The 17,430-nt window shown below is 48.5% G+C and overlaps 1 protein-coding gene across 3 annotated transcripts in view; it reads right to left on the bottom strand.

The window, feature by feature from the left end:
- Positions 1-6,709: 6,709 nt before the first annotated feature.
- Positions 6,710-17,430, bottom strand: part of St3gal4 (ST3 beta-galactoside alpha-2,3-sialyltransferase 4) — a 43,198-nt gene continuing 32,477 nt past the window's right edge. For all 3 annotated transcript variants that reach the window (XM_051156143.1, XM_051156141.1, XM_051156142.1), the window contains exons 2-11: positions 15,634-15,709; positions 15,284-15,371; positions 14,796-14,876; positions 14,524-14,621; positions 14,154-14,214; positions 13,391-13,486; positions 13,093-13,282; positions 12,212-12,355; positions 7,197-7,340; positions 6,710-6,928 (exon numbers count right to left, since the gene is read on the bottom strand). In XM_051156143.1, coding sequence (XP_051012100.1) covers positions 6,842-6,928; positions 7,197-7,340; positions 12,212-12,355; positions 13,093-13,282; positions 13,391-13,486; positions 14,154-14,214; positions 14,524-14,621; positions 14,796-14,876; positions 15,284-15,371; positions 15,634-15,649 — 1,005 coding nt within the window. In that variant the 5' untranslated portion in view covers positions 15,650-15,709 and the 3' untranslated portion in view covers positions 6,710-6,841. The remainder of the gene's footprint in view (positions 6,929-7,196; positions 7,341-12,211; positions 12,356-13,092; positions 13,283-13,390; positions 13,487-14,153; positions 14,215-14,523; positions 14,622-14,795; positions 14,877-15,283; positions 15,372-15,633; positions 15,710-17,430) is intronic.

Raw genomic sequence — 17,430 nt, forward strand, 5'->3', positions numbered from 1 at the left:
CTCTTCTGGCCTACAGGTGTACATGCAGACAGAACACTGTATACAAAATAAATAAATAAATAAATAAATAAGAAACCTAGCCCCAATTATGCCAGAGGAAAACATTAGTCCAGATAGGAAGCTGAATTTAGTTGGAAATTCATTCCCCAAGAGCCACTGTCAATTAGGCCAAGAGGATATGAGGGGGACTAAATTAGTGATACCACCTTCTTCATTTTTTTAATTTTTAAAATAGCTTTAAGAACCCCCTCATCCATAAGCCCAAATTTAAGGATCAGGGCTTTGTTGCCTGAGCATTAAGAAACTGAATTCTTGTCAATAAATGGGCACTGAACTTTGCAGAAAGGGGAAAAATATAGACAAGGTGGTAAAAGCTAGAGCAGGATTTTCAAGCAACTGAATTACAAACTTCCTCTGGCTCTTCTCCTATCTACCTCAGACCCACAGAGGAAAGGCCAGCCCAGGACTCCCTACAGGACTCCAACTTCTATTCCTGAGATTCACTTCCTGGGGCAGATGCTTGACAAAGAGAAAATCTCACTTTCAAACAAGCGAAGTGTTAAAGTTCATGGTAGATGTAAAAAATAAGTATTAGAATCCAGGCGTGGTGGCACACGCCTTTAATCCCAGCACTCAGGAGGCAGAGGCAGGTGGATCACTGTGAGTTTGAGGCCAGCCTGGTCTACAAAGGAAGTCTAAGACAGCCAGGGCTACCCAGAGAAACCCTGTCTAGAAAAACCAAAAAGAAAAAGAGAATAATAGATAGTTCTGAAATAGCCAGCTCAGTAATTGCAATTTAGGCCCCCAGGGCTCCTGAGGCATCCCCAGGCCTCCCCAGGCATCCCCCTTTTCTCTCTGCCTGTCTCCACCCAGGTCTGTCCCCCTGTGCCCCCTGTCCTCCCTGTCCCCCCCTAGAGAGGAAGACATGCCCCAGTATTCTTTATACTGTTAGCTCTCCCCAGGAATCTGCTATAAACAAGCAATAACACCTGCCTCCCAGAGTTCACGTTTCCCTAAGCCCTCTGCCAAACACTTCTAACTAGCTCAGCTGCTCTGCCTGCTGTCTTCCTAAGTGGGAAGAAGCTGAGGCTTCCAGGGGATCTGGCCTCCTCCCAAATTTGCCATCTATTGAGTCTCAAGGTCATCTGCCAGTGGTTACTTTTCTTTTCCCTTTCCTTTCCTTTTTGAAACAGGGTCTCATGTAACCGGGACTTGGTCCCAGTCTGGCTACATACCCTGGGATAACCTCAGACTTTGGATTACCATGCCACTACTTCCCGAGTGCTGGAACTGCAGGTGTGTGTGACCACATTTTATTTATGTGATATTGAGAATCTGACCCAGAGCTGTATGTGTGCTAAGCAAGCACTGAACCAACTGTATTACACACACCCCTTACCCCTCTACTTTATTTCTTATTGTCTTGTTTTTCATGCAGGGCCTATCTTTGTTGCCCTATCCTGGAACTGCTATGTAGACCAGGCTGGCCTTGAACTGAGAAACCCACCACCCTCTACTTCCATAGTGCTGGGATTAAAAGTATACACACCATTATATTTGGTCAGGTTATTTCTTGTGCAAAGAAATTCAGAGATCCTAATTGTATAATGTGAGGACATGGCCACTTCAAGGTAAGTCTGAGGGGAAGATTTTTATTATAGATAAAATATATAGTACAGCCAGAAAAAGTAGCAGATTAAACAGGGCCAGTAGAATGGAGAAGGGGAAAGAGAAAAGAGAATGGGAAAGTGCTGGGCAGTAGTGGTGCACAACGGAGGCAGAGGCAGGTGGATCGCTGTGAGTTCAAGGCAGTCTGGTCTACAAAGCGAGTCCAGGACAAGGTTACACAGAGAGATCTTGTCTCGAAAAAGACCAGAGAGAGAGAGAGAGAGAGAGAGAGAGAGAGAGAGAGAGAGAGAGAGAGAGAACACCAAGAAGGCACATGGTCCAAATGGCGGATTATCTAGGAAGGAGAAACTGGGGACAAGGACAGAGAGCCTAGTAAGAAGGGCTGAGAGGAGTCAGGAGCAGCTGTGATGCCTAGAGAGCCTGGGACCAGTGAGTGCTTTGCTATGCTAATAGGCACCAGATAGCCATTTGTCCCTTTTGACCTGACACTGAGCAAAGTTTTCGTTTTTGTTTGCTTTTTGTTCTTGAAAAGAATGGTTTAGGGCCAAAAAAAAAAAAAAAAAAGTAGATTGAACACCCTCCCCTCCCCCCACACTACTTGATTAATAATGGGGTTACATCCTGATACACTTCTTTATTCATGATAAATAGCATAAGTAAAAATATGCATTTAAGACTAGGTGTGGTGACACAATTTGTAATCCTAGCACTAGGAGGACAGCTGTGAGCTCAAGATCAGCGTGGGTTACACCATGAGTACCAGAGCTAGCTTAGGATACACAGCAAGGCCCTGTCTCAAGAAAAAAAAAAATGCAATAATACATGTAGCCACAGCACAGCCCAAAGCAGAGCAGAATGGGTTTCCCCCATGACCACATGAATGGCTAGGTGCTGTGGGTCACTGCCCATGCCCAGCATCAAGGGAATAATGTTTTCCACAGCAACTAGGAAGGTCAAAATTCCACTGAGTGCTTCTTGACTTCACAGTGTAATCCTCATTAGTTGCGGGCCGTCCCCACACACCTCAGACTCTTTTAAGTTGGAAGACAGATCTAATTTCCTAAAACCGCAGCTTGTACAAAACCAAGGTGATTTTGAACTACCAAATCATTTTCTGTAGCTAAAATTAAGATTACAAAAACCATCAGAGGGCTTAGAGGAACGCAACACCAACTACGAAGTTGTGTTTAGGAAGCTACTGTGACATCCACATCCCACCAAAATGGGTGACATCACTTTCCAAACTTTTCCAAGAATCTCTAGAGGTGTCAGACTGTACCGTGAAAAACCACTGCTAGAGAGGGTTTTGCACTAGGTTCGCTGATTAGGCAAAAGCTTCATTTCCCTTTCACTGCCTCAGGCCTCTACTAAGCTTGTGGGTGTGATTCGAGACAGAGGTTTCTCCCCAAGTGGCTTAATTCAGGACGGGGCAAGATTTGGTCCCACAACTCTAACTCACCCGTTCCACACACTCTCCAGCATTTCCCATTACGCAAGGCTGCTTTCCAGTCCCGTTATTTATTACTCACTTTTCAATCCACACAATGTCTTTAAAACCACGGTCCCAGTAGATCTTCAAGATTTCATTGTGAGACACGCATGGGTAATCGGTATTTTCCAGATGGAGAAACAGAGGTTTCTTCGGCTAATTAAATGACACAGCAAGGAGGAGCTGGGTTTTTTTTGTGTGTGCACACTACACTTAACTGTCTCGCAGACAGTATTGTTTCCAAGCGCAACCTTTTTGTAGGCTAGACAGTCTCAAGAGGAAAGCAACTGAATATATACTTATGTCCTCTGAAAGTGTACATCAAAACCTCAAGCAGAGGGGCTGAAAAGATGGCTCAGCAGTTTAGGAGCGGATAGGACCAGAAATCGGGAAGAGGAGGAGCTCACAAGTGCCTGTAACTTCAGCTCAAGGGGGATGCGACGCGTCTGACCTCAGGTATACACGTATAAACCTCACGGGTACATACCAGTCACGGACACATAATTTTAACATAAAACAACTTTTTAAAAAGCAAAACCCTGAAGTAGCTGAAATTAAGACATCATTTAAACGTGATAGATGCGACGCTTCTGACCTATACTCCGCGTCGCCCAGGATGGTGGTCTCAAGCTGGGAGAGCCTCGCCAGGTTTACCCCTGTGAAGGAGGACTTCGTTTGTAGAATCTAATGCAGCAGTGAAGGCGGCTTTAGCGCCCCAGCAGACGGTCTGTTGTACTCTCTGGCCTCCAGGGGAGTGGCGATCATCCCTCCATTCCCCCACTTGGACCTCCCCATCCCCACCCCCACTCCCCGAGAGACCCCTGGGCCCAGTGCTAAGACAGACTTGGGCCGAGGCCACTGTAAAGGATAGAAAGACTCCGAGCAGTCACCATCTCTCCCCCTCCCCCCCCTCCTCGCCGCCGCTCCCCCCCCCCCGCCCGCCTTCTCTCCCTCCCCCCTCAACCCCCGCTGGGGCGGAACCTGCGCTTGCGCCTAATTTAACTCTGCTCAAGGGCACCGGGGATTAGGATGGGCTTTACGGCAAACCAGATGGGGAGGGTTGCAAAGAGGCCCATGAGGTCTTCCTAGACTAGAGTCTAGACTTAAGAGCAGTGGATCTGGATGCTTGTTAGAGTTTGATTCCTGACACCCCCCCCACACACACACACACACACTCAGCAGCACGTGCCTAGGAACCTCCGCTTTCCAGTCACCCCCAGGTAACTGAGATAAGTCGATGCACCTTCTGCCTTTAAGAAGGCCTGAATCGGAACTTGAAGCAGAGTTACCGGCCTCACCTGATGTAAACTCAGTTTTGTGCCCCATTATTTCCTCTTTCCTCTCCTGCAGCCTTTTCAGGGCACGGATTAATCAGTACCAGGCAAGCTGGCAGGCAGTCCGTTCACATCAGTCGGGCTAAAAGCTGCTTTCCCAGAACACTGAAGAACCCCATCCAACAACTCCACATCAAAGCTCCACTCCCAGCCTTGACCCATGCAGGGTATTGCCTCAGCTTGCAAACAGTTTGGAGAGCGCTAGGTCCGTTCCCACCCCCACCCCCACCCCGCCCCGCAAAGAATGGTCTGGGTGGATCGGTGCCCAGATACACACTTCGCTATATATGTGATCCTGAGGGTCTCGCTGTCATCCGAACATTATAAACGCCCCCATCTATGAGAACTTGTGGAGTTGGGAGGGGCAGTGTGACCCAGAGTACTGGCTTCTGGCTCAAGTTTAGGCACGTTCAGTGTATCAAGCGGTGGCCTCAGTCCAGGGCAGCTGGATCGTATGTGCAGACAGTCACTTTAAAAGACCTCAGTTGGAGAAACGGATACTCCCTTTTAGATGGGCAAAACATACATGTCTAGAGGCATTCCCAAGACAAATCCTTGTAAGACAGCTTGCCCCAGTGGGTAGGGAAAAGAGGGGGCCTTCAGAAAATATGGTCCTGCGGCCTTTCAGAATCCACTCGGGCTACACACAGTGCGAGCTGCTCCTTGGGAGTGTTCAGTCAGACCAGGCAGGCCATTCTCTGTACTGTGCCAGTGGTGTCATCCTTTGGTGGTCCAGTAATGTCCAGGATGTGGTGTCATCCTCTTCAGTCCCCCTCCCCACCCCCCTCACCCCTGCTAGCCACTGCCCTTCGGTATATCCCATCCCAGCCTGGCTTGTCTCAAAACCTCAAGTGTGCAGCTCCGTCTGAGAAAGCTAGGCACACAGCTGTGAGTTCCAGTCCCCTAGGGGCAGTTCCAACACTCCCTCCTGGCTCCAGATGTAAAGGAACAGCTGTGGGGGTGGCAGCAGGCCCAGTTGGCAGTAGAGCAAGGCCTGGAAGATGGAGAATGAGGGCCAAAGAGCCAAGCAAATGGCAGGACTGTGAAGATTCAAACGACCCGGGAAAGGAACAGTCTCATTCCCTGGACGGGTGACTGACAGGACTTGCCAAATCCCTCCAGTACTGTCCTCCAGCCCTGCCCACTGCAATCCTGGCAACCTATACTGCTGCACTCATACGACCTTCCACCAGCTCTATTTTATGATTTCCACTTAATTTGAGAAAGGAAACAGCTTTCTCTGTCTGACCCCACCCTGTCCTTAAAACATGCAATTCTCAGCCTAAGGTCTGGGTAACTGAAAACGGAGAAGTCGAGGAAGGATGATGGGTAGGGATGCTGGAGGGATGCTGCCACTTCCATCTGGTACCCTTCACCTCTCCTCCTTTTCTTTGTCCCTGGGGATGTAAGATGGCAGGCTGAGTGTCTGAAGACAGGGCTGATCTGGCCTCTGATTGCTCATATGCTCTGCTAGGATAGTTAATGCTCGCCTCTGCACCATCTCAATTATTTGCTGGAATGACTGTGCCCTGCTGTAATCTCGGGTCTGTATGCCATCACATCCCCAGCAATGTTTTCCCCAGCCTGAAAGGACACAAAGCCTCACAAGTGCTTCCATTTTAGGAAAAAATATTTTAATGGTCTTTTGCAACCTCTTTTCCAGGTGAGGCCCCTTCTAGGTGGAACCCCCTTGTCAGTGCTCTTCCCATGCCTGCTGGGAAAGAGCAACCCTTCGCAGGAGGACACCCTCCCACTCTTGATGCCTCCATCTTCCTGGGAGGCCAGCTCTAGGATTAGGCCTTAACAGGCCAAACAAATGTAAATTTTATTAAAAAGTGGGCAGAACACTGTACTGTGTCCCTTTTGTGAATGCCATGGGACCAGCCCATTGCAGTTTTCTACCCCTTAATTAAATATCATGTTAAATAATCTCTTGGTGCAGGGGCCAGGCGTAGTACACGCCTTTAATCCCAACACTTGGGAGGCCGAGGCAGTTGGATCTCTGTGAGTTCAAGGCCAGCCTGGTCTACATAGTGAGTTCCAGATAAACCAGGGCAACACAGTCAGACCCTGTCTCAAAACAAAACAAAAATTTAAAAAATAAACAAAACCCAAAACAAAACAAAAACAAAAAAACAAAACCTCTTTGTGCTGGCAGAGAGGGGATGCTACAGCAGCAAGACCCCCCCTGCCTTGGCCAGGCTCATGCCTATCTGGATTTGGACTGCACCTAAGTAGCCAGGGGCATAGCCTCTCCTGGGACCTAGCCAGTCCCAAAACACCCTCCCTATTGAGGGTGAGTGCAATTAGGTTGTACTGGCACCAGGTACCCCAAGCCGTAGACAGGGGTCACTCAGATGGCAACAGAAGTGTCCAGCTCTTGTCCAAGTCAGAAGTACGTGAGGTTCTTAACAGCTCCCATCTCCAGCATCCGTTTGATGGCTAAGGCCTCTTGGGAGACATTGTGGCCTGACCCCTGTGGAGACAGTGGAGGAAGTAAATGAGGCACACACCCTCCCATCCCCCAGAAAGGTCTCCCTCCCCTCTCTCCCTGGTCCCACACTTCTTGGGAGTTTTCTTCCTTATGTGGCCTCTCAGAAAGGAGACTGAAGTCAGGTGGCGTCCAGACGCCCAGGTACCACATCCATATCCACTCTGTGCCCCTGTACCTCCCCCCTTACGCAACATCTCTCTAGGCATGTCATCCTAGGCCGTTCACTGGGTTCCCAAACAGGGCTGCTTACCGCCATAGACTTAAGCGTGATCTGTTCATAGTAGTGGATGGTCTGCTTCTTGTTGTAGGCATCTGGGTAGCCGAAGCCAGCTATATGCACTAAGTCGCAGAGGTGTAGGGCCAAGGTGATGGCTAGCAGACCCGTGGTTGGCTTCTGAGGGACAGAGTAGAGGGGCATTTGAAGGAGCCAAAATCCCCTCCTCCTCTACCACCCACCTTATACACACTCAGGTTCAGTGCTCTGCCATGGAAACATCCTTTACCTTACTGTCCAACAGGGTAACTCCGAACCAACTAAGCACCTGAATGGAGTTAATGCAGATAAGAAGGTGGATTTGCTACTCTGGGAAGCTCTCAACTCTCTGTGGTGCTGGAGATAGAACCTGGGCCTCATGTACTCTAAGCAAGTGTTCTACCACTGGTTCATACCCCCTGGCCCTGATTATTAAGTTCTAATTTAGAATTTTAACCTTTGTTTTGTTTTGTGTCGTGTTGTGTTTTTCGAGACAGGGTTTCTCTGTGTAGCCTTGGCTGTCCTGGATTCGCTTGTAGACCAGGCTGGCCTCGAACTCACAAAGATCCACCTGCCCCTGGCTCCCAAGTGCTGGGATTACAGGTGTGCGCCACCATACCTGGCTAGCCATTTATTATATTTATGTGTAAGCGTCTGCTTGAGTTATGTGCATTCTGTGCATGTACGAGCCTCTGAAAGCCAGAAGAAGGCATTGGGTGGCCTGGAACTAGAGATACAGGTGGTGATGAACTAAAGCAAGTACAGAAAACTAAACCCAGGTCTTCTGCCGAGGCAGCAAGTGCCCTGAACTGCCGAGCCATCTCTTCACCTCCTAAGTTTGAAATTTAAATTGCTATGTATCTAGTGGCTACCATGGTTATCTTGTCAACTCGATTAGATTGAGACATACCTAGGAAACGGCTATAGTACACTTCTGGGGGTGTCTGTGAATACTAACAGTAAGGATTAACTGAAGAGCAAAAAAAAAAAAAAAAAAAAGGGTTAACTAAAGGTGGGTGGCACCACCCCATATGTAAGGGACCTGTAGGCATTTCCTCTCTGCTTCTCACATGCCACATGCGAGTGCTCTGCTCCACCATGTCCTCCCCGCCATGGCTAAAACCTCTTTCCATTTGTAAGTTGTTGCTATCAAGGATGAACATCTGGCTGACACAGCACAGTACTAGATAATACAAGTCCACAAAGCTGGGGAAGACCTGAGTCTCCAGTTAGATCAGGGCAGTCAGCATCGCCGTACTACCACCTGCTGCTTGAGTACGTACTATGTGTGAGGCATTGTGCTGCATATGAACATAGTATAATACACCATCTCACTCAGTCACCCTCCAAACACATATGTACAGATACGATTATGAGCCTCATTTTATAAATGAAAAGGCCAGAGTTTGCAAATATAAATGAGCTGTTCAAAGAAAAGCAGAGAGATCTGCCTCCTCCTTGGGCCTGACAGTTCAACACTCACGACCGTGTGATCTTTCATGGGATGGCATACCGCTTCTGTAATACCTTGCCTGCCCCGCTTACGGGCTGCTGTAAGTATCCCATCCCTTCCATCCCCAACTTATCCACAGCAATGGCCAGCCTCATACTCAAACCTCGGAAAGCTTGTCCTCTAACAGGCAGCTTTATAGAACATTTCCCCTGCCCACTCACCCTGAGAGTCACTTCCTGGACTTCCTAAGGCCTCTTCAAGGCCAATTTTCTCCCAGCATCCCTTTCAATTGTCTCTTTCTCTGCATTGCTTCTTGGTAACCCTTCTTTTTCACTGTTGCTACCTTTTGACTTTAAGACGAGATGTCACAAGGCTCTAGCTGGCTTTGAACTTACGAGTAGATGAGGCTAATCTTAAAATCCTATCTCTGCCTCTTAAGTGCTAGGATTCCGTGAATCTACTACGACACTTGGCCTCCCTTGGCACTTAAACCACCCTCTGCTCTCTCTCATCCAGCTTGGGATCCTATCCTGCAGAATCACATGGCCATCACCTCCTTACCAGTTCTGCCCCTTCTCCTGGCTTTCTCTGTATTAAACAAGTATACCACAACTGACCATTCAACCAAGCAGGAAACCAGGAATTACTCATAAACCTCCAATCCTACCTTCAAGACACGGGTGGTAGGAGATGGAATTGTACAGGAACTCATGGTCGCTAGTTTTGTTGGTTTGGGGTTTGTTTGTTTGTTTTTTGAGACAGGGTTTCTCTGTGTAGCCTTGGCTGTCCTAGAACTTACTCTGTAGACCAGGCTGGCCTCAAACTCATAGAAATCCTCCTGCCTCTACTTACCTAGTGCTGGGATTAAAGGTGTGTACGCTGCCTCCACCACCACCACCACCACTGGATGTTTATGTCAACTTGACACAAGCTAGAGTCAACTTAGAGGAAGGGGCATCAATTGAGAAACTGCCCCCAGAAGAGACTGCTGTAGGCAAGCCTGTAGAACATTTTCTTAATTAGTGATTGGTGTGTATGGCCCAGATCATTGTGGGTGGTGTCCCCCTGGAGCTGGTGGTCCTTGGTTCTATGAAAAACCAGGCTGAGCAAGCCATAAGCAGCAAGCCAGTAGGCAGCTCTCCTCCAGCTCCTGACTCCAGCTTCTTGCCCTGCTTGAGTTCCTACCCTGAATTCCTTTGAAAATAAACTCTGATATGGAAGTGTAAGCAAAATAGACCCACTCCTCCCCAACTTGCTTTTGGTCATGGCTTTTCATCACAGCAATAGTAACCCTAACTGAAACAGGACCACCACCACCACCACCCCCCCGGCACCCTCCCCTCTCCCCCCATCCCACTTCTCTCTTATTAATTGCCTTCTCTCACAGGTATGGGAAATATACAAAAAAGGATATTTAAATAATAGTTCATTATTTGACACAGTTCTTATGAGGGGGAAACCACCCTACCAGACTGATCTAATTCCCTAGCCATCTAAATCTGGACGCTGAGATCAGAGATGAAGTCAGATTTGAGCTGTAAGTAGCTTGAAGATAGGAGGGGCGACAGGACAAGGAATGCAGGCAGCCTTCAAGACCTGAGGGTGCCTCTTCACTCACTCCACAGTCTGCAAGAACAAGGGAGCCCTAGTCCTACAAGCACGGAAACCCAACTCTTTCCTCTTAAACAACTTTGAAAGGAAAAAATGCCCACAAAGCCTCCAGACAGGAACTTGGCTCTTATAATCAACTTGGGACACTAAAAAGAACCTACAGGTCTATGAGCCAATGCCAGGGTGTTTTTAAGGCCATTAAACTGACTGCAATTGGGGATCAGTGGAAAACCAGTGCAATGTCAAGGCCATATACAGTCCTTTCTTTTTCCTTCCCACTGTCACAAGCTGGATTCAGATTCTCATCTTCTCTTACTGGCCTCTAAAGCCTTGACACCCTTATCCATGGCATGATAGCGCATGCCTTTAACCCCAGCGCTCAAGAGGCAGAGGCAAGCAGATCTCTTTGAATTCCACGTTAGCCTGGTCTACACAGTGAGAGCCTATCTTAAAAGAAATCCACCTTGCTGCCCTTACCTCCACCTGTACTAGATCAACTTGGTATTGGCAGAGTTATATGTCCACACTAAATGGACTGCCTCCTCCCACTGCAGGCCTAATATACACCATGGTCCCCACAGGACCAATGACAGTACCACTTCAACTATAAAGTTCCCAAGAGTGCTTAGCAGAAGTGTGTCCTGCTCTGTGTTTCTACCACACTTTAACAACTCTAGTGTGAGATGTTGTCACTCCACAGTGTGAACTGCAGCTTACTCTGCTACGCAGTGTCTTCTTTAGAGCAGGCAGCACAGCGTATTCTCTAAGCATGTGTGATCAGGCTCACCACTGGGCAGTCACACTGCAGGCATTCAATGCACGATATTGAATAATATAGATAGTCAAGAATAAACATATCTATTAAAATTTGGCTAATATTAGCTGGGTGTACATGGCAAGATTACCCTAAGTTTGAGGGCAGCCTTTCTTAAGTAAACTAACAAACAGCAGAGGGCAAATGCTGATAGAGCAGCTGTTGTGTTCTAATCTTTATGACTGACACTTTATATTATTATCATCGTAAGTCCTACCATAGCCTTAAGAGGTCAGTACAACTATTATCCCCACTATTCAGGTAAGCAATTGGAATCTCCCAGTGTTGGACCTGACTGGTAACCATAGAAAGTGTCCTGCCAATACCTGCCGGTGACCTCCTTCTGCTGCCTCACATGCCCCCACGAGAGTCTAAGGCACATGGAGACAATAGTTGCAAAGCTACCATATGGGGTAAACCCTGCCAGCTGAAGACTACCAACACACGGAGTGCTGAAATTAAAGCTGTAACTCACGGAACCGACTCCAGCTCCCTAAGCTGGTCTACCGTACCCATGACACGCAACACAGACTGTCGATGCTTAGTCTCCACTCACTCCATCAGATCAATATGTTTCAATGTAATAATGCAGGCTAAAAGTCTACCAGGAGCCTGGCATAGTGGCGCACGCCTTTAGTCCCAGCACTTGGGAGGCAGAGGCAGGCGGATCATTGTGAGTTCGAGGCCAGCCTGGTCTACAAAGTGAGTCTAGGACAGCCAAGGCTACACAGAGAAACCCTATCTAAAAAAAAAAAAAAAAAAGTCTAACAATAACTGCCCTGACTCAAGCTGTTCCTAAAGATAAGTGCCAGTGAGTGTGCCAGCAACTCCTGGCTTACAGATTCTGATTATAACCTGCTGAAAGCATCTTAAACTCCAGCGCCCAAGCCCCAGTCTAGAGCTTTCACTCACTCACTCCTTTCTCCAAAGTCACAGTGTTCATCAAGGCAGCATGCTAAAAAAAAAAAAACAAACAAAACAAAAAAACAAACAAAAAAAAAAACCTCTCTTCAAAGGTCAAGTGCAAGCTGCACCCATTCTCACTCACCCTCTCCTGCTCATGAGTTCCTCTTTGCTTTCCACCATGGCCGCACCCTCCCCCAGCTTGGTCTCACTGTCCCCAGTTTTCATCACCTGCTTGATCTTGCGTGGCTGTTGTATGGGCAGACTCAGGAGCTTGTCGGCTGCAATCTCCATAAAGAAGGGGTTAAGAATCCGGATCTGTTTGGGGTTGACATCCCAGATGAGGGGGGGCTGTTTCCAGAAGCCTTTTCGTACCTATGAGGGTACGGTTAGAAGGGAGAGATGAAAGTAAGACCTATTTCTCAACTCTGACCTAGTTGGTGGTCTTTGGGGGGTGGGGGGGAAGAGGGTGGGATCCCAGTCTAGTTAGATGTCTCAGGAGTGCAGACGCCTCAGAATTGAGGTAAGACTTGTGCCAGAGATGACAGACCAAAGGAGAGGTCAAGGGATTCCCCTTATTAGAAAAGAAAGGTGATAGCATGTGGGGAGTGTGGGGTCTGACCACCACCTGTTTCAGCAACATGCAAGCAACAAGGGACTTGAACCTTAGGCTGTCTACATATGGGCCAAAAAGATGCCGTTATCAGACAGTCCAGCCTTCACCCAGATGGCCCAATGAGGTAGCAGGTTCTTTGTTTCATAGTATGATCATAAGGCACAAAAATGCTCCCTGTTCCAAAGTAATGGCGAGGCAGCTTCCCTGTTCCCAGGTTCCCATACATTCGGACAGTGCTCCCACTCCAGGCAATCCTCCAGCCCTGAGGGCCTCTGGCTGCCACCCCAGCTCCTACAGGCTCTTGAGCTGTAAGGCAGGGCAGCTTATCAGCAGCCCTATAAAACAATGTCCTTGGCGAGAAGCCCAAGGCTCTGGCTGTGGGAAGCCTGGTTCACCCTGTCCCTTCACCTACCCCTTAGGATCACCACGAGGCACTCTGTGGGACGTGAGGCCCTGCCTAGGAGAGCATCCGCATCTCCCACATGTCCCAACTTACTCGCTTCTTATCACTCAAGATGGTCTCAATCCAGTGGAAGTCCATCGCCTTGAAAGCTACCAGGACCAAAAGCGTGTCTGGGTTGTTTTCTATCTTGGGGTCAAAGTGGGCCGACTCTGGGTAAAAGAGACGGATGGTGGTCTTGGAGCCCACGTCTCCCTCATAGCCAGCCACAGGAGCGTTGTTTAGTCTGGGCAAGGGAAAGAATATATCCATTACTGGAGATGCCCAGCCTTCTGACAGCCCCCTGTTTGGGACACCCGGGACCCAGAAAGAAGCAGGACGGATGACCACATACCTGATGACCACATCATACTTGTTGATGATGCTTCCCAGTGAGCTGTTCCGCAACCGGTGACCATTTCCCACCACGACACAGCGCCGGCACTCAAGGCTGCCGTGAGAAGAGCAATGGTGACACCTTCTGCATGCTCTCTGATCTGGACCTGCTTAGGGGCTATCTTGGCTTACTTCTAGGTTCTCCTCAGCCCCTGATCTGCATGGATCAGGCACGCTAAGTGGACCTGCTAATGGCTTTACTGACCCTGCAGTCCTGGACCTCAAAAACAAGCCAAGCATAGCAACGAGATAATGACAAGAGGGAAGGCACACAGACGTACAACAAGAAACTCCAGCACAAGAAGTGTGCAAGGTGGCACACACCTGTATAGCGCCAGAAGAAAAGTCTAGAGTTCAAATCCAGCTTAGGATACATAAAGAAACCCTGTCTCAAAAGGAAAAAGAAAATGAAATGAAAGGCTAGAAAGAAGAGGGGAAGGGAAGGAAAGAGAAACCCTAGGACACAGTTCCCTTGCCTGTTGCCCAGGTCTGTCTGTTGCCATGGCAATACCTTCAGCAGCTTCTGCCTACTCTGGCATCTAGATAGATGCTGCTGTGGTTTTAGAGTACCTATAGCTCCTGGAGACAGGCAGACCAGGGTGGGTCAAATTGGCCACAGTGGACAGAAGGCTGGCTGACATGGCACTACACCACAATGGGTTTGCCCTGGAGCAGGGCGAGATGAAGGTGTCCAGACTACAGTGAGAAGAACACCTCCTTACCTTTGTATGCTCTCAGGTATAGAATAGCTAGTGATGGCCAACACCCGGAGAAGAAGGTCTTCTACAAAAAGGATGAATAGAAGGATCAGTATGAATGAAGACCATGGTCATCAGCATTCCACAGGATGCTCCCATTTCACTCCCCAGATTTTCCATCCTTGACATAGGCACCTGGGCCTGGGCAAAAGAACTCAGGCATGGAGCTTGTGGACTGCAAAATCCAACAACATGGCCCACATGACCACAGTATGAACTTTCCACTTGCTTGGGCAGAACAACTCATTAAGCATAAATTAACCATGTCCTTTAGTCCCATAAAGCAGCTCATAGGCAGCAAGTTGCTATTCCACTGAGCTGAGCAATAACTTACCACTTCCTTTAGTCCCAAAGGGCAACTCATAGGCAGATGGTGTCTTTACCCAGAAATAATCCTTAAGCTGCAGGAAGATGGGCTGTTCTCTAGAATGGCTATACAGGGTAGGGATGAGAAAAAGATTGGTCTGACTGAACAGTGTCAGACCTCTGACTGTATTATGTATTATACCCTTTTCTCAGCTTCCTCTACCATCCAGCCCATTAGCACTGAGGCAAAAACCTTTAATCCTGAGCTCCCCATGCCCTCTTCCATCTTCAGGTGCTTACTTGCCGAAAATCTTAGAGGCCTGCCTCTCTGCCTCACCCTGGAAGCATGGCTCTTTCTTCTCTGCGACGGGAAAATAAAAGCTGGGGAGATAAAGAAGAGTTAGAAGGCCCAGTGAGACTGAGGCCCTGAGGCCAGCATCCCAGGTAGGGCCCAATTCCCCAGTAATGACACAGAGGTCCCAGGGTTCTGGAGGACTTATAGAGTTAGTATCTCCCCAACCCAAGTTCCAGTTTGAGCCCAAAGCATTGAGGGTCCAGATCTTTCTGCCCTAATATTTCCTCTGCGGGAGATTACAGAGGCCACATGGATCCCCACCTCTACCCATCCCCCGCCCCATCCCCCCCTCATGTAAGGACTGTGAGCTAGCAGCTGAAGAAGAGAGGTCATGCCAAGGGTCTCAGAAGCTTTCTGTTTGGCTAGGTACCCTGCCTTTGTATCAGTCCATCTCTGGGAAGAAACGATGGAAGGGCACAGAAAGTGTACTCACAGTTCAATGTACCTATCTTCTCGGGAGATGGAATACCACACCATGACAACAACGAGGACGAGAGCCAGCATGGCCAGGAACTTCCAGCCTGCAAGGCACATGCGCAGAGGAGCTGAACGGAGAGTCAGACAGGGGTGACCCCAGACCTCCTTCTCTTTTACCAATCCTGGGCTCCTCCACCCACTGCACAGCAAACCCAGTCCCTGGCACTCTCCTAACCCTAGCCAAGATGAAGAGAGTGTCCCTGGCTCCCAGTGTGACCCTCTACCATCCCAGATGGGTCCCAATATGCTGCTGAGGATGGCTGCTGGATCCTCCACCAAGCAGGGGAGCCCCTGAACAACACTCACGAGATTTGCTGGTCATGTTTCTCAGCAGATAGCAGGGTTCCTGGGGAGAAGTGTCATCCCGGCTACCTCGGGCCACCTAGGAAGCAGGAGTCCCAGATGTCAGTCTAGGCTCTGCCTACACTCCCACTAGACCTCACCCCTGTCTGCCCCTTTCCTCCTCTAGGAAACACAAAGCCACTCCGTGGGCAGCCAGCCCCAGGTAATCTTCCTCCTGAGCTCTCAGAGAGCAGTGTGAGGGATCTACGTGGAGCCTAGCTATTGGAAGTGGAACCGAGGTCCCAGCCCTCTTTCATTTCCCATGCCAGACTTGCTGACACCAGTCTCTAATATGGATCTCCAGCACTCAGAAGAAGCAGTTTGGGGAACACAAAAGTTAACTGTGCCAAAACTTGATATGTACTATGAAAGTCCTCAAAAAGCCCCCTTCCCAGCCCTTCTAGTCATCAACAGTACAGAGGCCTCACCTCCTAAGATGCACAGTAAAGTGAGTGCAGCAGGGGACAGGTCAGGGAGTCCTGACAGTATGTATGGCTTGGCAAGGACGCAAGGGGTACTTCACACATCAGTGGGCAGAAGCCAGCAAGGTAACTGGGGGAGGTCAGCAAGCAGTGAATTGCTCTATGGGCCAACTCCTCTAGGCGCACACTACTAAGATATGTATGTGGCTCAGCAGCCACAGGAAGATGTACGGATGCCAAGCGCCAGCTTCTTCCACCCTATGTCCCTTCCATCCTGCTCTGTTTCTCCAATGGTCATGAAGAGAAAAATCACGGAGCCAAGCACGGAACCCACACATTCCACAGACATGGGCTCTCATCGGGTGAGTTTTCACATACGGAGCAGGTGACTTACGAAAGGCCAGAAAAGGAAGCACCGGTGTGTACTGAGGACCAGCACAACATCCGAGACTGCCTCTTGGAGGCAGGATCACCATCCGGAGGAAGTGCTGTTTATTACAATCACAGAATTACTAAATCATAAATTATTAAATCATAAATCTATTCTGCATACAAGTCTATTATGGAGTCAAGGCTGTGACTCCAAGTGGGGGATATTTCCCAGATGCCACTATGAGTTCAACAACCATGACCAAAAGCAAAGCAAAACAAAAGAAATTAAAAAACCACCCTAAACAACACCTCCTCCATGTAGAGGAAGTCCCAGACACTTCCTCATAGCTCAGTAATCTTACTGAGCAGCCACCCACAAAACTCTGGAGATGACTCAAGATGGTCTCCCCATTAAAAAAGAAAGAGATCTAGTTTTCTTCTATTGTGTTCTTTCTCTCCCCTTCTTTCCTTCCTTCCTTTCGTGTGTGTGTGTGTGTGTGTGTGTGTGTGTGTGTGTGTGTGTGTGTGTGTGTGTGAGAGAGAGAGAGAGAGAGAGAGAGAGAGAGAGAGAGAGAGAGAGATTTAATAGCCCAGGCTAGCCTACCACTTACTATGTAGCTCAAGCTACGCAAACATGAGTTCCTCTTCCTTCTGCATGCTGAGATTACAGGCAGGTGCCACCACATTCACTCAGCAAAAACAGATTTACAATCATAAATTTCCAGTTAAGTCACCCTTAATAATCCTTAAAGTCTCTCCTGAAAGTGAGCATACCTTCCCTTGCTACCCACAGCAGCCACCAGATCATTCCTCACTACATGGCTCTTCTCCTGCAGCGCTGTCTCCCATGGGTGACATAGTGAGACCCTGTCTCAAAAATTAATTAGTTACTTACTTAATTAAAACCATTAAATGGATGAGTCCTCTTTGAGAAACTTAAGTCAATGCACTGGGGCACATCTTTCTT

The sequence above is a fragment of the Acomys russatus genome, chromosome 14, assembly GCF_903995435.1.
Source record: "Acomys russatus chromosome 14, mAcoRus1.1, whole genome shotgun sequence".
Classification (NCBI taxonomy): Eukaryota; Metazoa; Chordata; class Mammalia; order Rodentia; family Muridae; genus Acomys; species Acomys russatus.